This window comes from Schistocerca gregaria, chromosome 6 (genome assembly GCF_023897955.1).
Source record: "Schistocerca gregaria isolate iqSchGreg1 chromosome 6, iqSchGreg1.2, whole genome shotgun sequence".
NCBI lineage: Eukaryota > Metazoa > Arthropoda > Insecta > Orthoptera > Acrididae > Schistocerca > Schistocerca gregaria.
This window is the reverse complement of record NC_064925.1, coordinates 488,073,963-488,096,140: the sequence shown is the minus strand read 5'-3', so window position 1 is coordinate 488,096,140 and position 22,178 is coordinate 488,073,963. Positions and strand designations below refer to the sequence as shown.

At 42.5% G+C, this 22,178-nt stretch overlaps 1 protein-coding gene across 1 annotated transcript in view; it reads right to left on the bottom strand.

The window, feature by feature from the left end:
• LOC126278585 (dipeptidase 1-like) overlaps positions 1–22,178 on the bottom strand; it is a 272,315-nt gene that overhangs the window by 53,675 nt on the left and 196,462 nt on the right. Inside the window, exons 8-9 of the mRNA XM_049978797.1 lie at positions 10,196–10,283; positions 869–944 (exon numbers count right to left, since the gene is read on the bottom strand). Of these exons, the coding sequence (XP_049834754.1) occupies positions 869–944; positions 10,196–10,283 (164 nt within the window). The remainder of the gene's footprint in view (positions 1–868; positions 945–10,195; positions 10,284–22,178) is intronic.

Genomic DNA, 22,178 nt, shown 5'->3' with positions numbered 1-22,178 from the left:
GGTTGCACCTACGGTACGGCCATCTGTATCGCTGAGGCACGCAAGCCTCCCCACCAACGGCAAGGTCCATGGTTCATGGGGGGGCCCCTAGAACGTAGAAGTACTTAAACGTAACTAACCTAAGGACATAACACTCATCAATACCCGAGGCAGGATTCCAACCTGCGACCGTAGCGGTCGCGCAGTTCCAGACTGTAGCGCCTATAACCGCTCGGCCACCCATGCCAGCGTTTGGTCAAGTAGCCGAACTTTAATTATAACCACCCTGTATTCATTCGCCACTGACATCGTCGTAAATAATCACAATTTGAGAAGGATAATGATGTTCTTAACTATAAACCTAGAAGAGAAAATAACTTTTATTAGTCACTATTGAAATTGAAAGTGGCTGAAAAAGGGGGTCAATGAAGATCAACAACAATTTTTGATGATTTGTCCATTAACAGAAAATGGGAGACAGGTAACAAAACAAGTCTGAAACATAACCTAAAATCATTTGGTCTGCACAACTCCTTTTATTCAAGACACGAATTTCTATTTAAAAACTGCTAGTCGGTAAAATTGTTCACTAATGGTAAAACAAGTCATGTTTATATTTCCTGTAGACTAATAAATTCCACTAAGATAGAAAAACCATTAAACTGATCTATGGGACATGTACCTGACGATTTTCAGACCCTCTCAACATTACTGCAGAAATTGCGGCAAGTTCAAACTGGTACTGAGTCTAGGTCATGAGTCAGACAAATTGGAGTGCGAAGGGGGAGAAGACAGTGTTGTCAGTTCATGCACAGTGTTACCAGTCTCATTACTTTTATAATACAACTCATATAATTAGGTTTAACGTTAAATAATATAAGCGACTCACATAGAGACGCCGTCGAAATCGCTGCCAATGCCTACGTGGTCTACTCCGGCGACGTTGCGAATGTAGTTTATGTGAGCTGCAACAAAATTAATAAAGGACGATACAAGACTTATTACCTTGTGGAAAGCTATACATCTTACATCGGTATAATACTTTACAGTTATCAAGGAAAACAAAGTTAACCCAGCTGAAATCAAATTTGTATCTACTTTTTCCATGAGGCTTGTCACTCGTAATAAACATATTTTATATGTATTTAGATAAGCTAAGGCTTTGTGTTATTCTTGGATATTTGTGGGCTTACGAGTCCGCAATAGGGGCAAGAGGCGGCACTTTGTCCGCCCCTGGAAATCGTTCGTATATGTATATTCTCCCGCTGTTTTAGGAATGATTGTCTGCGGTTCTGCTAAATAGATTTTGAATTTAGTGATAGGTATGTTTTCTAATTTGTTATTTTTTATTTTTGCTGCATTCTGACAGCATGTTGTTCTGATTTTTGTTCTTTTTCAGGTTTTTAACTTTCATCAGCTAGGACGGAATATAACAAAATGGGATTTGCAGGCATCTGTCAAAAGACAATATCCTTCATATTATCCGGATGAACTGTACATAGAGAGGAAAAAAAAATCAGCAATTTTTTTCTGTCTAGATTCTATTGTCTAAGAAATGGAAACTCAAATTTAGAGATTAATACAAGAATCTGTAATGGAAGCAAGGTCACCGGCGTGCTCAGTTCAATCCTATGGAGCAGAAACGTAATGAGCAGAATAAAAAGACTCATAATTAAGACGTTATTAGAAAGTACAATCATGTGTGGAACAGACACCTGGGCAATTAGCAGAGCCATATAAATGTGCTGGAAACATCAGAGAAGAAGATCAGCAAGAATCTCAAGAAAAGACCACGTGAGGAACACAGAGACGGTAAGGATAATGAAAGGGGAAGAAAGAATATGTAATGTGATGGGTCGAAGAAAATAACAGGTGTTTGCACGTCTACGAAGAACGATGGAAGAAAGAATACCATAACTAATACCGGGGTGGGAAACTGAGGGAAGATGGAGAAAAGAACGACCGATAACTACCTGGCTTCAAAATTTACAGATGACAATGAGAAGATCTGATACAGAATAAGAGGATACACAAGGCACAACTACTTAGAGGATATCTTGAACAACTTATTCGAGTACCTGTGTAATACTCATTGCAATGAGTTCTGAGTGTATTGTAATGCTGGAGAGAAACATCTGACTTGAGGAAAATCTAATAAGTAAATAAATATTTCGTGACAACCTAAAATTATTGGGGTATAAATATAAATATTCTTGTGATTAACTCGTTGAATACTCTGGAATTAATCATGAAAATGGTGGAATTTAAGAACGTTAAATGAATTCCGTATTTATTATTTGTGTTTCTTTCATGTATACCATATATTCTTAGTTTATACAAATAAAATATGCTTATTAGTTTGCTAGCAGTGTATTGTAGATAAAAAGATGAAACGGATGTATATTAATGTGTCAACTCTACAGGTCAGCAGTAACGCTTCTTATTTCCTGTCTGATGCCGTCACACACAATTTCCTCAGCTGTTATTGTTGTCCTCAGTCCGAAGGCTGATATGAAGCAGCTCTCCCCGCTAGGCTGTCTTATGAAAGATCGCTTCATCTCTGCATAACTATTGCCTCCTATATGCATTTGAACTTGCTTATTGTCTTCACCCCTTATTATACCTCTACAATTTTCTTCTCGTACACTTTCGTTCATTAGGAAACTGACAACCCCTTGATGCCTCAGGATGTGGCCGATCAAAAAATTCTTCCATTTACTAAAGTTGTGCCATAAATTTCCTTTTTTCACACTTCGATTAAGTACCTGTTCATTAGTTACTCGATCTACCTAACTGATCTTCAGCATACTTGTGGATGACTATATTTGAAAAGTTATTCTCTTATAGTCTGAACCGCTTATCGTCCTCGTTTCATTTCCATGCAATGTTACACTCCACACAAATACCTTCAGAAAAGACTTCCTGGCCTCTACAGTTACTTTTGATGCTAATAATTCCTCTTTTCCAGAAACACTTTTCTTGCTGTAGCCAGTCTGCATTTTATACGCTCTCAACTTCAGCCATTTTTATTTTACTGTTCTCTACTACTTCTAGCTTTTCATTGCCTAGTCTAGTTCCCTCAGCATCGTCTGATTTAATCCCACTCCATTCCACTACTCTTGTTTTGTTTTTCAAAATACTCGTACGGTACTGTTAGTACTCTCTTCTGCATTTCAGTGATATTAGAGTGGCACCAAACAGATTGTCCTGGTGCCCTGTGGAATAACAAGAATTTTTCTATTATAGTACTCATGGATACGGCTTTTGGATATGAGAAAAGACCTATCTGTGTTCAATTTTAATGTGTCACACTTCTCATTTACTGTCTATATATGTGTGATTGCATAAAGTTTGAATGTGATGGGCTATAGAAAAGTGAGAAGTTAGCCAAAGCTTTGTCCAAATATAACCTCTGATAAGAACTAAACAACGAGATTGCCTGAAGGTTTCGGAAAAGATCGGCAGAGTCGAGAGCAGAGGGTGTCAGGGGGCTACAGCCAATAGGAGGGTTAACTTTCGAACAGTTTGAACAAGGAGAAGTAGTCTCTGGAAGTCAGCCGAGTTGTTATGTGAAGTGGCTTGTGGTGTCCTGTTGTGAAGCCCTTGTTGATATGGTGAACAAAAGGTATAAAACTGAGTTATCGTGGATAACGTTCGCAATGGGTGTTGAGTCAGTGGTGTGAGGGAAGTGCTGGAAGACGATTTAATCATCTTACCTTTGATGGTATGAAGTAACTGGTAAATTGAGGTCATGACCGGTTTAATGTCCAGTCGACAGCAATGTCGTGAGAGACGGAGCACTGGCTCGGTTTGTGTCAAGGATAGGGAAGGAACTCGGCCTCGGCCTTTCAAAGGTACCACCTCTGCATTTGCCTGGGAGGATTTTGGATATCATGGAAAAATGAAATCTGGATGGCCAGACGTGTGCTTGAACCGTCATCGTTCCGAAAGCGAATCCAATGGGCTAACCACTGCGCCACATCACTGTTGTAGATCCTGCGAAACTCAGCTCGTTCTGTTTCTCCAAGACATCCACAGCACAGTGGACAACGGCGCTCAGGTTGATGCCGTGTTCCTTGATTTCAGGAAGGCGTTTGACAAATTCACGAATTGCCGTTTAGTGAAAAAAAGGAGCTTACGGAGTTTTCGAGCAGACATGCGATTGGATTCAAGTCTTTCTTGCAGACAGAACTCAGCACGTTGCTCTTAACGGAACAAAATCGACAAATGTAATATCCGGAGTACCACAGGGAAGGGTGATAGGACCGTTGCTGTTTACAATATACACACACCAAACAAAGTTTTGCATCACCTCAGTTCCAAGAGTCTCGGAACCTGTTAAGAAAATTAAAATAGAGATCAACATAAACATCATTTCCACTCCTTTTACTGCCATGAAAACCACACATTGCATGTTGTACCACCATACAGCGAGAACTTCAGAGGTGGTGGTCCAGATTGCTGTACACACCTGTACATCTATTATCCAGTAGCACGTCCTCTTGCATGGATGCATGCCTGTAATCGTCGTGGCCTATTATTCACAAGTTCATCAAGGCATTGTTGGTCTGGATTGTCCCACTCCTCAACGGCGATTCCGCGTAGATCCCTCGAGAGTGGTTGGTGGCTCACGTCCATAAACAGCCCTTTTCAATTTATCCCGGGCATTGCCGATAGGGTTCATATCTGGAGGACATGCTGGCCCCTCTAGTCGAGCGATGTCGTTATCCGGAAGGAAGTCATTCGCAAGATGGGCACGATGGGGGAGGAAATCGTCGTCAATGAAGACGAATGCCTCGCTAATATGTTGCCGATATGATAGCACTATCGGTAGGAGGATAGTATTCATGTATCGTACAGCCGTTACGCCGCCTTCCATAACCACCAGCGGCGTACGTCGGCCCCACATAATGCCAACCCAAAACAGCAGGGAACCTTCACCTTGCTGCACTCGCTGGACAGTGTGTCTAAGACGTTCAGCCTGACTCGGTTGCCTCCAAACATGTCTCCGACGATTTTCTGGTTGAAGGCAAATGCGACACTCATCGATAAAGAGAATGTGATGCCAATCCCGAGCGAACCATTGGGCATGTTGTTGGGCCCATCTGTACCGCGCTGCATGGTGTCGTGCTTGCAAAGATGGACCTCACCATGGACGAAATGAGTGAATCTGCGCATCATGCAAAGTATTGCGAACACTTTGAGTTGTAACACAGCGTCCTGTGGCTACATGGAAAGATTTATTCAATGTGGTGGCGTTGCTGTCATGCTTTCTCCGAGCCATAATCTTTAGGTAGCGGTCATTCATCGCAGTAGTTGCCCTTGGGCGACCTGAGCGAGGCATGTCACCGACAGTTCCTATCTCTGCGTATCTGCTCCGTGTCCGAACATCATAGCTTTGGTTCCCTCTGAGACGCCTGGACAGTTCGCTTGTTGACAGCCCTTCCTGGCACAAAGTAACAATGCGGACGCGATCGAACTGCGGTATTGACCGGCCAGGCATGGTTGAACTACGGACAAGACGAGCCCTTCTCGTGGAATGACTGGCACAGATCGGTCTAATAGGCGCTGCTCATGCATGGTTGTTTACATCTTTGGGTGCCGGCCGCGGTGGTCTCGCGGTTCTAGGCGCTCAGTCCGGAACCACGGGACTGCTACGGTCGCAGGTTCGAATCCTGCCTCGGGCATGGATGTGTGTCATGTCCTTAGGTTAGTTAGGTTTAAGTAGTTCTAAGTTCTAGGGGACTGATGACCATAGATGTTAAGTCCCATAGTTCTCAGAGCCATTTGAACCATTTGAACCATCTTTGGGCGGGCTTAGTGACATCTCTTAACAGTCAAAGCGACTATGTCTGTGATACAATGCCCACAGACAACGTCTATCTTCAGGATTTCTGGGAACCGGGGTGATGCAAAACTTTGTTTGATGTGTATATACAGGGTGTTACAAAAAGGTACGGCCAAACTTTCAGGAAACATTCCTCACATACAAAGAAAGTCAATATGTTATGTGGACACGTGTCTGGCAACGCTTACTTTCCGTGTTAGAGCTCATTTTATTAGTTCGCTTCAAAACACATTAATCATGGAATGGAAACACACAGCAACAGAACGTACCAGCGTGACTTTAAACACTTTGTTACAGGAAATGTTCAAAATGTCCTCCGTTAGCGAGGATACATGCATCCACCCTACGTCGCATGGAATCCCTGATGCGCTGATGCAGCCATGGAGAATGGCATATTTTATCACAGCCGTCTACAATATCAGCACAAAGAATCTCTACATTTGGTACCGGGGTTGCGTAGACAAGAGCTTTCAAATACCCTCATAAATGAAAGTGAAGAGGGTTGAGGTCAGGAGAGCGTGGAGGCCATGGAATTGGTCCGCCTCTACCAATCCATCGGTCACCGAATCTCTTGTTGAGAAGCGTACGAACACTTCGATTGAAATGTGCAGGAGCTCCATCGTGCACGAACCACATGTTGTGTCGTACTTGTAAAGGCACATGTTCTAGCAGCAGAGGTATAGTATCCCGTATGAAATCATGATAACGTGCTCCATTGAGCGTAGGTCGAACAAAATGTGGCCCAATCAAGACATCACCAACAATGCCTGCCCAAACGCTGACAGAAAATCTGTGTTGATGACGTTATTGCACAATTGCGTGCGGTTTTTCGTCAGTCCACATATGTTGATTGTGAAAATTTACAATTTGATCACGTTGAAATGAAGCCTCATCCGTAAAGAGAACATTTGCACTGAAATGAGGATTGACGCATTGTTGGATGAACCATTTGCAGAAGTGTAGCCGTGGAGGCCAATCAGCTGCTGATAGTGCCTGCACACACTGTACATGGTACGGAAACAACTGGTTCTCCCGTAGCACTCTCGATACAGTGAAGTGTTCAAAGTTACCTTGCGCAGCAGCAACTTCTCTGACGCTGACATTAGGGTTATCGTCAACTGCACGAAGAATTGCCTCGTCCATTGCCGGTGTCCTCGTCGTTCTAGGTCTTCCCCAATCGCGAGTTATAGGCTGGGGTGTTGCGTGCTCCCTAAGACGCCGATCAATTGCTTCGAACGTCTTCCTGTCGGGACACCTTCGTTCTGGAAATCTGTCTCGATACAAACGTACCGCACCACGGCTATTGCTCCGTCCTAATCAATACATGAAATGGGCATCTGCCAAATCCGCATCTGTAAACATTGCACAAACCTTTTGATACTACGTACTGATGTGCTTGATGCTAGTGCAGTAGAGCAATGAGTCGCATGTCAACACAAGCACCGAAGTCAACATTACCTTCCTTCAATTGGGTCAACTGGCGGTGAATCGAGGAAGTACAGTACATACTGACGGAAGTAAAATGAGCTCTAACATGGAAATTAAGCGTTTCCGGACACATGTCCACATAACATCTTTCCTTTATTTGTGTGTGAGGAATGTTTCCTGAAAGTTTGGCCTTACCTTTTTGTAACACCCTGTATACATTATTTAGTAAAAAGCCTCGAATGCTCTTTCAAGCTATTCGCAGATGATTCAGTTGTATACCCCAAAGAAGCAACGCCAGAAGACAAGAAGGATTTGCAGAACGACCTGCAGAGAGTTGATGACCGGTCTATGCTCTGGCAGTTGACCCAGAACGGAAATAAAAGTAACATATTGCGCATCCACAGGAAAAGAAATCCAGTACTGTACAGCTATACTATTGATGACAAACAGCTGGCGACAGCGTCTTCCGTAAAATATTCAAGCGTAACTATCCAGAGCGACCTTAAGTGGAACGACCTTATAAAACAGTTTAGTGGGAAAAGCGGACACCAGAATGGTAAGGATATGTAACTCATCCACGAAAAAAGTGGCTTATAAGGGAATTGTTTGCCAGATTCTTGAGTGTTGCTCATGTATCTGGGACACCTATCGGGTAGGACTGATAGAGAAGATCCAACGAAGTGCGGCGCGATTAGTCACGAGATCGTTTAGCTGACGAGTGATCGTTACGCAGATGCTAAACAAACTCCAATGGCAGACGTTACAAGAGAGGCGGTGTGTATCACGGAGAGAGCTATTATGGAAATTTCGGGACAGCACTTTTCAGGAGGAGTCGGACAACATATTACTTCCCCCCACATACACCTCGCGTATTGACCATGAGGAGAAAATTCGAGAAATTAGAGCCAATGCAGAGGCTTACCGACAATCATTCTTCCCACACCCTATTCGCTAGTGAAACAGGGTTGGAGAGATCAGATAGTGGTACCGAAAGTACCCTCCGCCACACACCATTAGGTGGCTTGGGGAGTATGCAGTAGATGTAGATGTAGTATGTGTGTTGGACATCAGCTCTGCACTCTTTTTGGTGATGAATGGACAGTAAAATTTATTTATTTCGAGGAAACACGTCGAGCTCTTGCATTATTAGCGAAGTTTCGTGGAATAAGGTAGAATTTTATACAGGTTTCTTTGCAAAGTGGTCATGAGCATATGTCGATACCAAATTTGTGAGTGAAGATTAACAACCAAAAATTCAAAGTCTTTCAGGTTGTTAATCATCTTAAACGTCTGCTAAAGAACCGAGAAGCCGGGACAGAGTATTTTGTAAATTTTGTCGAGTTTGTTTGTGACTTGTACTGGAGCTAATGTGCTTGTCACGTGTGTGCGTGGAATCTGTCCTGAGTCCACGTCAGGTGTCAGAGTATATCGAAGTGTCTTAATGCTTTCAAAAAGTGATTCAAAAAAATTTTATACCCTTTTCGTGAGAATTTTCATACGATTTTAACTTGTTTCCTTGTAAGCAAGGTGAGTGCCAGTAGTTCGCGTGGTACCCAAATCAAGAGGGATTCAGATGATGTTTAATTTATTGCAGAACGATGTAATGATTTTTATGGCCCTCAGCCACGTCGTACGTAATAATGTGGAAATTTTCGGTGGGTTGCCTTGTGTGTATGCTAACGGACTCCATGTGTTCCCAATATTGTGTGCTCGTTGCTCCCTGCCTGCCTACGTCGTTTGTTTCAGTCCCTTGGTGTGGAACACTAGCCCATCAAAACTGAATTCATTCTTTTATTTCAGATTTAAAATTTCGCAGTTAGATTTCACCAATCCACCATGGCCTGTTTTGCTAAAATGATATCAACTATGGTGGCTATCCTGCTATTGTAGAACATAATTTGTGGATTTGCCAATGTACAGTTGTACAAAGCCCCTCATCAGACTCTGTTTTATTTGTTTTCCTACAGTGCAAGCTGATGCAATTAGTCGAATACCAGAGATCCTTGTCTTCTTCTACTAGCCGCTCCTCAGTTTTGTAGTTACATATCTATCCATTCCCATTTCTACTGCTTTGGTCTTCCTTTGGTATACTGCCGCTACTCTGTGAGTCACAGCTAACGTTTAACATGGAGATGGCCGATGACAGTTCCTATCTCGTTACTAAAGTCTCCGTAGTCTGACTGTCGAATCCATCTATCACTTCGCTTTCTGGACATATAACTTGATTTGGAACTTTTTGTGATTGTGTATTGTTAATTTTGCAACTGTGAATCGGTGATGGTTTGAGCTCACACTCGTAATGTTTCTCCGTGTTTTCAGTCATCGACTTAGCGGCTTTCCTGATTTCCACACGTTAAATGGTTAGCAACAGTGGCCTGCTTAGTTGCCATCAGGCTACGAGATGAAGATTTCCGTTTAATCAGTCATGTAATTCTTCGTCACTTTCACAGAGGATAGCAGTGGCATCTGACATTGATATCTTTAGGCTAGAATTGTAATCTCTATCCGTATGTCAAACTGCCTGGGTGTCTCCCACATGTTGCTCACCATTGCTTTGGTCTCTGCTGTGCATGGTCTCACCACGCTTAGTAAGTTTCTTACTGCACCATTTTCTCTCACGATGTTGTGCAAGATTAGATTGTGGACAGAATAAAATTTATTGGAGTAATGCATAAATAATGAAGAAAAACGGAGGATTGTAGCTAGACTGAAAGTAGCGTTTGGAAGAGCTTCCAACAAGTGAGTTGAGTCTAATGTGAGGAAGCGTATCCAAAACTACTGAGGCAACATCTTGTGAAAATGTTTGAGGCTGCTACGTTAGCTCTTTGTGTGTTTGCTGAGTTGATGATCGGTAACAACGGGAGCTATCCTTAATACTAAACAGAGAGACAGAGAAAGAAACGAGGGAAGAGTTTTTAGCCGTGTGCGGTGTTTACTTACCCACAACGTCTTCTATCGTGCCTCTAGCACCGTCATTGCGGAGGTATGCCGAGTAGAAGTTGACCATCACAATGCCTCCGTTTTGGGTCTGAAACAAAATAATTCACACTGATTGAATGATACGGTTTTAAAATAGCCTCACATTCCCTACACTTGGTGTAAGGCAGCGTAAAGGATCTACCACCACAACATGAACCACATCAAATATACTTTCATGTTCAGAAAAGTGTGATTGTAAACATTACGTAGTTCTTATTGTGAACGGAGTTATTTGACGTGTAACTGTAACCACTTAATCACTGCTATAGTGGCACCCCAGCTTCATGTACTTACTTGAAATAGATCTCCTGACAAGATGTCTTACGACAAGGCGGAGTATGAAGTGTTGAAACCTTCGCCGACACCTTTAAAACGTATCTGATCGCATTCTCACCTTGGCACTGAAATAGTGCTACATGTCAGCAGAGAAAAGGCAAATTATCAGCCCGATCAAACTGAAGTCTTTCACATTCAGGGAAAGCCAATACGCTGGACGAAAACTGAAAGGTATTCTGAGCGTCACAATGGATACTTGATAAACGTGGCGGCAACAGGTACAGGAATTATGTGTTAAAAGTGGCGTTGCGTTAGATATTTTTCTTGGGGAGTCACCGGACAGCAGGCTGGTTTTGTGCGGCCCGCCATCACATCATCTATTTACCATCTTAATTTCAGACTACCGCACCTATATTCTCGAATGTTTATTGGAAACATCCAGATCTCTGTCTTCCCGTGTAATTCTTGGTGTCTACGACTCACTCTAGTACTATGGAAGGTACAGACAACAACAAAAAAGTTTTACATCACCTCGGTTCCGAGAGTTCCAGAACCTGTTCAGCAAATTGGAACAGATATAAACATAAACATCATTTCCACCCTTCTTATTTCTCATGAACCCACACATTGCATGTTGTACCACTATACAGCGAGACCTTGAAATGTGGTGGTCCAGATTTCCGTACACACCGGTACCTCTAATACCCAGTAGCACATCCTCTTGCACTGATGCATGCCTGTACTCTCGTGTCATACTATGCTCAAATTCACCAAGGCACTGTTGGTCCAGATTGTCCCACTCCTCAACGGCGATTCGGCGTAGACGCCTCAGAGTGGTTGGTAGGTCACGTCATAAATAAACAGCCCTTCTCAATGTATCCCAGGCATGTTCGATATGCTTCATGTCTGGAGAACATGCTGGCCACTCTAGTCGAGCAATGTCGTTATCCTGATGGAAGTCATTCACAAGATGTGCACTGTGGTGGCGCGAATTGTCGTCCATGAAGGCGAATGCCTCGCCAATATGCTGCCGATATGGTTGCACTATCGGTCGGAGGATGGCATTCGCGTATCGTACAGCCATTACGGCTCCTTCCATGAATACAATCGGTGTATGTCGGCTCCACATAATTCTACAACAAAACAGCAGGGAACCTCCACCTTGCTTCACTTTCTGGATCGTGTGTCTACGCCGTTCAGCTTTACCAGGTTGCCTCCCTACACGTCTCCGACGATTGTCTAGTTGAAGGCATATGCGACACTCATCGACTAAGAGAACGTGATGCCAATCCCGAGCGGTGCATTCGGCATGTTGTTGGGCCCATCTCTACCGCGCTGCATTGTGTCGTGGTTGCAAAGATGGGCCTCACCATGGACGTCTGGAGTGAAGATGTGCAACGTGCAGCCTATTGCGAACAATTCGAGGCGTAACACGACGGCCTGCGGCTGCATGGAAAGCATTATTCAAGATGGTGGCGTTGCTGTCATTGTTCCTCGGAGCCATAATCCGTAGGTAGCGGTCATCGACTGCAGTAATAGACCTTGGGCGGCCTGAGCGAAGCATGTCATCGACAATTCCTTTCTCTCTTTATCTCGTCCATGTCCTAACGACATCGCTTTGGTTCGATCCAAGACGGTTGGACAGTTCCCTTGCTGAGAGCCCTTCCTGGCACAAAGTAACAATGCGGACACGATGGAACCGCGGTACATAGCGTCTAGGCATGGTTGAACTAAAGACAACACGAGCCGTGTATGTGCTTCCTGGTGGAATCACTGGAACTGATCGGCTGTCGGACTCCCTCCGTCTAATAGGCGATGCTCATGAATGGTTGTTTACATATTTGGGCGGGTTTAGTGACATCTCAGAACAGTCAAAGGGACTGTGTCTGTGATACAATACCCACAGTAACGTCTGTCTTCAAGAGTTCTGGGAACCGGGATGATGCAAAACTTTTTTGCATGGGTGTATTTTCCAGTACCTTAATACAGGTCATATCACTTATCCCAGTGTTTCACACGTATTCCTTTTCGCATTGTTTGTGCGGAGAACCTTCTCAGTTCTTATCTTATCTTCCCCGCCTCTGCCCGTTGCTAAATCCAGCATCAACGTTACCGGAGCACCTCATCGTCATCCTGCACAAGTCACTGATATGAACGGTCCTACGTCTCAGTAATTTGTTAGAACGTAATCGATTCAAATGTCCAGCGCATCGGCGAGTGAATCTGGTGTACTGTGATCGGCATACACCCTATCGAGGCACTTGCATTCGATAAGACAGCGGTTCAAATCCGCGTCCGGCCATCCTGATTTAGGTTTTCCATGATTTCTCTGAGTCGTTTCAGACTTATGCCGGGATGGTTCCTTTGAAAGGGCACGGCCGAGTTTCTTCCCTATACTTCTCTAATCCTCTAGGACCAATGATCTCGCTGTTTGGTCCCCTCCCTAAATCAACCAACCCTATCAATTGTCTTCCATAGCGCAATGCTGCAAGTCACAGGCGTCTCCAGTACCAACCAATCTCTTCCTTACACATCGCAGCCCAACCCATAGGGAAGAATTTTCGGAAGACTACACGCTTCTTTTACGATAAACCGAACCAGTCCCACAACTGCCAATAGCAGACGTACTAACGAAATAATCAATACCTAATGAATGAAGCAGATAACAACATCTAATCAAAAGAGCAATATAATCCTCAAGTCACCAGATAAGAAGCTTAAAGGAAGATCACTGTAATAACATCACTTACTCTCTCAGTCGGTTGCCCCCTCACCTTCTGGGTAGTTAACTTTTTTTTTCAGGCCCTGTATATTGCTAAATATTTTCTTAATTTCTGATTTCTACAATACACCTGAAGGTGTGTTTATGACTGAAACTGATCGTGTAATAAATACAGCTGTAGGCAATCATGATGTTTTGACAGTTCTTACAAGCTGGTAAACCACTGCCTCCTTAAAGGAAGGTGAAACTATATATCTATGAATGTCTAAGCTGAATTCTACAGTAATTAATAGCCTACGTTCGACATCAACCTCCATTTTGCTACTAATTGTGGTTAGCTTTTGACGCGGAGACTAGCTGCCTTACCTCGATGTGTTTTAGCTCTGCTGACGAGCAAAGACGGCTCTTTTGTGTATGCTAGTGAGCGTTCGCCGACCGGTCCCACAGAAACGCTAACAGCCTGCCTTCCCGCACGACAGTACCTTCCTGGCCCCGCCGTGAGAACGGCGCCTACTTGGACGAACCTCTCCGCCTTTTGCAATTACAGAGCGCCGAACCGGGTAAAAGGAAACCGCGCTAATCTCGTCCTTAGCGCGTCCTCTTTAATTACCGCCTCCACCAGGTTGACACAGAGTCCCCTCAAGAGTCGCTAATTCCATCGCTCTCTCGTTACCCCTTTTCACCCCCCCCCCCTCCCCACCCCGGTCCTGAGCGATCACCGACTCGTTGGCTCTGGCGACATTTACTGCGGCATGCCTCAAGGAATTTTGAGGTTTCCGGGCACGGATTTCCCGCAGCGCCGTTCACAATTTATGGTAATCGATTTACGGCGGTCGGGGCGTCGCCTCCCTCCGCAGAGGGTCGTGAATTATGAATCAGGCCCCAGCGGGGGCGCTGGCTGTGCTGTCGGCATGGACCACAGCGCGGCGGAGCGGATATGACCCCCACCGTGCCTGTTGCGGCTGTACGGGAAATGTGCATGTGGTGTAGATGACGAAATGAAATACACTCATTCTCATCAACGGGCCGAAAATCAGAATTATCAACTGTTCACAAGTTCTATATCAGCCCCATGTGCTACTGCACGAAAAGATTTACCCATACATTACACAGCAAAATCACTTCAATGGGCCCCGTCAAATGCGGTAGGACTTACAAGGTTGGCTACCTTTCATTTTGGGGGTGTCAGCCCACATTAGCCCAATGTACCCAATATTCCACAGAACTATTTAACATAAATGCTGCCAGGATTTTGTGAAGGTACGTCACATAAATATTGACATTTTCTATGTGTTCCAAACGTTATTAATTATTTTATGAATATAATTAGTGTAAAATATATAGTTAATGTTCTTGAAACAACTTATATGCGGCGATAATTAAAGAGTATCATCTTTATTTAATGTCTATGAAAATAAAAAAGGATCGAAAGAGACGCGATTGTACGGCCGACGAGGAAGGACGTACTTTGTGGTAGACACACTGTTTTGTTTCGCTACGGAAGGCAGCCATTGAGCGGCTACACATATTTTATGTAATTTATTCGTATTTATTACTAAAATAAACTTGTTATTATTATTACAAAATGAATATCTTTCTAATAGTTATCACCTCAAATGCTCGCAGTGGCTAGTTATTTTTAATAAGCATTTTTTCAGTAATTTGCGCTCTGAGAAGCTCGTCTTCCTATACAGCCTCTGGTCGGCCATTACACGCCGAAGTATTAATTTATTTTTCAGTGTTAACAGTAACTGTAACTGCGAGAGAATTCGTTGAAAGAACCTTTTTAAATTGCAACAGATAATTAATTTACGTTAAAATTCATGTTTTTAACTATACAAATATCATGAGTTCGGTAAGTTTTATCTTGGCCGCTCCGCGGCAACAATAGAAATTCTCTCAAGCCTTGCTTTGCAGTCAATAAATAGAAATTAACAAAATTACATTCAATTCAGTTAACGGCAACTATATTTTAGTCATCACGTTCAAAATCTAAAGTTGGTACATGAATAACTGAGGCCCTTCAAGAACCCGTTTCATATTTACTTATGCACGTAAGTAAAAGTGATAAGAAAAGACAATATCCCTGAGAGAAAGAAGCATGCTGATAAATAAAAAATAAAAATATATAAAATATGTATATAATTTCCTTTGTATATGACGTAACGAATGCCAACGACGTACAAGTTTCTTTTAATAATAATAACAATTTTATTTAAGCAGAAATACGAATAAAATATGTGTAGCCGCTCAATGGCTGCCTTCCGTATAGCGAAACAAAACAGTGTCTCCACCACAAAATACGTCCTTCCTCCTCGGCCGTACAATCGCGTCTCTTTTAATCTTTTTTTTATTTTCATAGACATTAAATAAAGATGATACTCTTTAATTATCGCTGCATATAAGTTGTTTCAAGAATATTAACTATATCTTTTGCATTAATTATATTCATAAAATACTTAATTACGGTTTACAACCGATAAAATTGTCAATATTTATGTGACGTCCCGTCACAATTTGCTACGCAGAATTCACTATAACTACTGAAATCGTTTAAGTGTGGCTTGCATCACACGCAAACAGAAAAATAACAGATCAATCAGACGCTGAGAAATTTCTATGTCTGCAAGTAAGAATTGTGAATACTTTACATATGCAAAGTAGCGGCTATTTGGTCGCACATCAGATAAAACTTTCTTCAAACACTGGCTAACACAGCCCGACCGATTCCAACGGCGTCCGAACACAGACTCCTCTCTAAAATGCCACGGTTCACCCAAGGAACCTCGGTCAATCAGCACTGAAGTCAGTTAAACTACTGAACATGAAAATTGCTGAAACTTTAATTTTAACCATTTACACACATATGATGCATCAGATCTCAACGAAATTTTCCGAGAAATATTATGCTGTTATCACTTATCTTTTATCTGACATAGTCTGTTTAAAATCGATAATTTCTATCGTTTTCCTCCGTTTTCACATTTATGAGTGAAAATATTAACAAAAAATTTAAATTATTTATTAAATAATTTCCTATATATCTGTCGTTTTCAGTACTGCTGCTACTTTTACTCTTTCTCTATATATTTAGGAAGAAAAGCTGTTTTTAATTGCGCAAAATTCACTTTGCGGTCTCTCATTTAAATATGTGAACAATTTCAGTAAATCTACTATCACATTCCGATACAGTTCTGCGAGATGTATCCGTAGAGGCCGGCCGTTGTGGCCGAGCGGTCCTAGGTGCTTCAGTCCGAAACCGCGCTGCTGCTACGGTCACAGGTTCGAATCCTACCTCGGGCATGGATATGTGTGTTGTCCTTAGGTTAGTTAGGTTTAAGTAGTTCTAAGTCCAGGAGACTGATGACCTCAGATGTTAAGTCCCATAGTGCTCAGAGCCATTTTTTTATCCGCAGAGACCCCGTTTGTTGGAATCGCATAATGAGTTTCCGAGATATTCAGTTTCACAATTGAGAAGTTATTTATAACATTTAACTTACAATAACTTGTAAAGTAATGCGGATATCGAAGGCGCGTTTTCACACACGTAATCCTCCATCTTTTCCGCTTCAAATAATTCTACTGGCTCCTCAGTCACACATATGGTTCAATATTTATTAATTTCGGCGTAAGCTTTAATTTTGAAGCGGCCTTGAGAAACTAGCAGCCATTGTGCTGAGTCTACCATGTGTGGAGCATAGAGTGGCCATCCACGAGCTCCAGTCAGCCTCATTTCAGTCACCTGTGCGTCTGCGGTCGTGTGTATGTCATTGAATAAAGTGTCTCTCCCCTTTACAGTAGGCTGTCACGCTACACTGAGTCATTAAGATGTACTACCTAATAACACATGTACTGCAATTTCATGTTTATTAGCAAATTCCAGGCCCTAGACTCTCATTGAATATGTCATCCCTTGCCAGCCGCAGTGGCCGAGCGGTTCTAGGCGCTTCAGGCCGGAACCGCGCTGCTGCTATTGTCGCAGAGAACTGTTCCAGAGACTTGACAGATGAACACAATTCAAGTGCAACTCTTTCACCAAGAGGAATATTGGCAATATTGTCTCCACCTTTTCCACAATATATCTAGAACTTCAATGGTAGCCTGTCTTAACAGCAGCCAGGCACCGAACCCTGTACCCTCTTTTTATAGGCTTCATGGACATATATTGTTTTATGCACGGTCTTCCCTTGAAAGGTATCATAGATTCATCAACCGATAATCTGCGTGAATGATTATATGCCTCTAAGAAATTAACATTTAGGTCGTCAGTCAGGGGCGTCACTTTATATAGTTTATCATATCCATGAGCATCCTTCCCCGCTGCCTTCGAATTATCGTTCAGATGAAGGTTTCCTAAAACTTTTTTGAACCGTCTTAGAGTCATCACTTTCGACACTGATTCAAAATGCAGAAAGGCATCTGAACTCCAATAATTTGATAAATGTGACAATTTGTGGATACCCATAATGATAAGCAACCGAATAAATGCTTTTATTTCAGAGTCTATCGGGTCCACCAACTTCTTTGTTCTTACAGGTGTTTCAGGGCGCAGTCGAAAATTTTTTCGCTCGTGGGATGCATACAAGTTTGTTTGCTTGACAGTATTATGAATGATATTTCCACTGAAGTTCTCAAGAAAATACTCCTACGGAAGGTTCGTTTTAGAGAATGCTTTCTTTGGCAATGCTAAGCTTTCTCTAACAGCATCTATGTCCAAACACTAAGGCAGTGTTTCACCCCCATCAGTTTCAGCACACTAATCACTATCACTCAAAGCTGTAATTTTTTTCGACTCTTTTGGGGATTCTGCATAGACGGAACGCACTCCATGGACTAATACATTGTCTCCTATTAAGATACTTGTTGACATCTTGGGTTGTCGAGTGTTCTGTCGGATCTCAGTGTCGTACTTTCACGATATTTCAGTCACGTAGCTCGTAACCTTCATCAGGTGCGACCTGAGACTGCTCCTCGAGTGGACCTGGTCCAGTATTTATGCCTATGGCCTTCCCCCTCCACCAAAGGCTGCAGGCGCTTCCTCTGTGGTCCGCGCCCATTCCCTGCGACCTACTGGGAATGTGTAAGTACGACGCTGATATCCGGCAGAACACCCGACAACCCAAGATGTCATTAGATCGCCGGGAAAGCCTGAAGAGTTACAAGATACTTGTTGTTGAAAAGCACCAGTAGATAATCCATAGATTAGCCTTCACATACGAACTGAAAAACACGACGGGGGCTTTTAATTTATATATGTTATCTACATCTACATGGATATTCTGCAAATCACACTTAAGTGCCTGGCAGAGGATTTCATCGAACCACCTTCACAATTCTCTATTATTCCAATCTCGTATAGCGCGCGGAAAGAATGAACACCTATATCTTTCCGTACGAGCTCTTATTTCCCTTATTTTATTGTGGTGATCGTTTCTCCCTATGTAGGTCGGTGTCTACAAAATATTTTCGCATTCGGAGAAGAAAGTTGCTGATAGGAATTTCGTGAGAAGATTCCATCGCAACGAAAAACGCCTTTCTTTCAATGATTCCCAGCGCAAATCCTGCATCATTACTGTGACACCCTCTTCCATATTTCGCGATAATAAAAAACGTGCTGCCTTTCATTGAACTTTTTCAATGTACTCCGTCAGTCCTATCTGGTAAGGATCCCACATCTTGCAGCAGTATTCTAAAAGAGGATGGACAAGCATAGTGTAGGCAGTCTCCTTAGTAGATCTGTTACATTTTCTAAGTGTCCTGTCAATAAAACGCAAACTTTGGTTAGCCTTTCCCACAACATTTTATATGTGTTCTTTCCCATTTAAGTTGTTGTAATACCTGGGTATTTAGTTGAATTTACGGCTTTTAGATTAGAATGATTTATCATGGAACCGAAGTTTAACGAATTTCTTCTAGCACTCATGTGGATGACCTCACACTTTTCGTTATTTAGGGTCGACTGCCAATTTTCGCACCATTCAGATATTTTTTCTAAATCGTTTTGCAGTTTGTTTTGATCTTCTGATGACGTTATTAGTAGATAAACGACAGCGCCATCTGCAAACTACCGAAGACGGCTGCTCCGATTGTCTCCCAAATCGTTTATATAGATAAGGAGCAGCAAAGGACCTATAACACTACCTCGGGGAACGCCTTAAATCACACCTGTTTTACTCGACGACTTTCCGTCAGTTACTACGAACTGTGACCTCTCTGACAGGAAATCGCAAATCCAGTCACATAACTGAGACGATATTCCATAAGCACGCAATTTTACAACGAGCCTCTTGTGTGGTAAAGTGTCAAACGCCATTAATACGGACTCGATCTGAAATCCCTTGTCAGTAGCACTCAGCACCTCATGTAAATAAAGAGCTAGTTGGGTTTCATAGGAACGATGTTCCAAAACCTATGTTGACTGTGTGTCAATAGACCGTTTCCTTCAAGGTATTTCATTATGTCTGAACAGAATATATCTTCTAAAATAATGCTGCATATCGTCGTTAACGATATGGGTCTGTAATTTAGTGGATTATTCCTACTACCTTTCTTGAATATTGGTGTGACCTGTGCAACTTTCCAGTCTTTGGGTGTGGATCTTTCGTCGAGCGCACGGTTGTATATGGTTGTTAAGTATGGAGCTAATGCATCAGCATACTCCGAAAGGAACCTAATTGGTATACAGTCTGGACCAGAAGAATTGCTTTTATTAAGTGATTTAAGTTGCTTCACTACTCCGAGGATATTTACTTCTACGTTACTCATGTTGGCAACTGTTCTCGATTCGAAAAAATGGTTCAAATGGCTCTGAGCACTCTGAGACTTAACAACTGTGGTCATCAGTCCCCTAGAACTTAGAACTACTTAAACCTAACTAACCTAAGGACATCACACACATCCATGCCAGAGGCAGGATTCGAACCTGCGACCGTAGCGGTCACGCTGTTCCGGACTGAGCGCCTTAACCGCGAGACCACCGCGGCCGGCTCTCGATTCGAAATCAGGAATATTTACTTCGTCTTCTTTTGTGAAGTCATTTCGAAAGGCTGTGTTTAGTAAATCTGGTTTGGCAGCACTGTCTTCGATAGTATCTCCGTTGTTATCACGCAGAAAAGGCATTGATTGTTTCTTGCCTCTAACATGCTTCACATCCTACCAGAATTTCTTTGGATTTTCTGCCAGGTTTCGAGACAAAGTTTCGTTGTGGAACTGTTATAGGCGTCTCGCATTGAACTCCGCGATACGTTTCGAGCTTCTGAAAGGATCGCCAATCTTGGGGATTTTGTGTCTGTTTAAATTTGGCATGTTTGTTTCGTTGTTTCTGCAACAGTATTCTAACCCGTTTTGTGTACCAAGGAGGATCAGCTCCGTCGTTTGTTAGTTTATTTGGTATAAACCTCTCAATTTCTACCGATAATATTTCTTTGAATTTAAGCCACATCTAGTCTACACTTACACTATTAATTTGGAATGAGTGGAGATTGTCTTCCAGGAAGGCGTCAAGAGAATTTTTATCTGCTTGTTTAAATAGGTATATTTCTCGCTTATTTTTCGAGAATTTTTGGATTGCAATATTCAGTCTCGCTGTGACAACCCTGTGCTCACTAATCTCTACATCGGTTTTGATGCTCGTTGTTAGCTCAGGATTATTTGTTGCTAACAGGTCATGTGTGTTTTCACAACCGTTTACTATTCGCGTGGGCTCATGAACTAACTGCTCGAAACAATTTTCAGAGAATGCGTTTAGCACAATTTCGGATGATATTTTATGCGTACCTCCGGAATTAAACATGTTTTTTCGTCAACATATCGAGGGTAAATTAATGTCACCACCAACTATTATCGTGTGAGTCGGATACGTGTTTGAAATGAAACTCAAGTTTTCTTTGAACCTTTGAGCAACTGTATCATCTGAACTGGCCATCTTCAGTTGATAATCAACCGAATTTCGTGGCATCTAGACCGCAGTTGGTAATCAGTAATAATTTTCGATCAGATGCTGTATTTCTCTATATTGCCCGTTTGAACACTGCACCTACGGCAGAAACGACTTTTTTTTTATTTTGGTCATCAGTGTACTGACTGGTTTGATGCGGCCCGCCACGAATTCCTTTCCTGTGCTAACCTCTTCATCTCAGAGTAGCACTTGCAACGTACGTCCTCAATTATTTGCTTGACGTATTCCAATCTCTGTCTTCCTCTACAGTTTTTGCCCTCTACAGCTCCCTCTAGTACCATGGAAGTCATTCCCTCATGTCTTAGCAGATGTCCTATCATCCTGTCCCTTCTCCTTATCAGTGTTTTCCACATATTTCTTTCCTCTCCGATTCTGCGTAGAACCTCCTCATTCTTATCTTATCAGTCCACCTAATTTTCAACATTCTTCTATAGCACCACATCTCAAATGCTTCTATTCTCTTCTGTTCCGGTTTTCCCACAGTCCATGTTTCACTACCATACAATGCTGTACTCCAGACGTACATCCTCAGAAATTTCTTCCTCAAATTAAGGCCGGTATTTGATATTAGTACACTTCTCTTGGCCAGAAATGCCTTTTTTGCCATAGAGAGTCAGCTTTTGATGTCACCCTTGCTCCATCCGTCATTGGTTATTTTACTGCCTAGGTAGCAGAATTCCTTAACTTCATTGACTTCGTGACCATCAATCCTGATGTTAAGTTTCTCGCTGTTCTCATTTCTACTACTTCTCATTACCAACGTCTTTCTCCGATTTACTCTCAAACCATACTGTGTTCTCATTAGACTGTTCATTCCGTTCAGCAGATCATTTAATTCTTCTTCACTTTCACTCAGGATAGCAATGTCATCAGCGAATCGTATCATTGATATCCTTTCACCTTGTATTTTAATTCCACTCCTGAACCTTTCTTTTATTTCCATCATTGCATCCTCGATGTACAGATTGAAGAGTAGGGGCGAAAGGCTA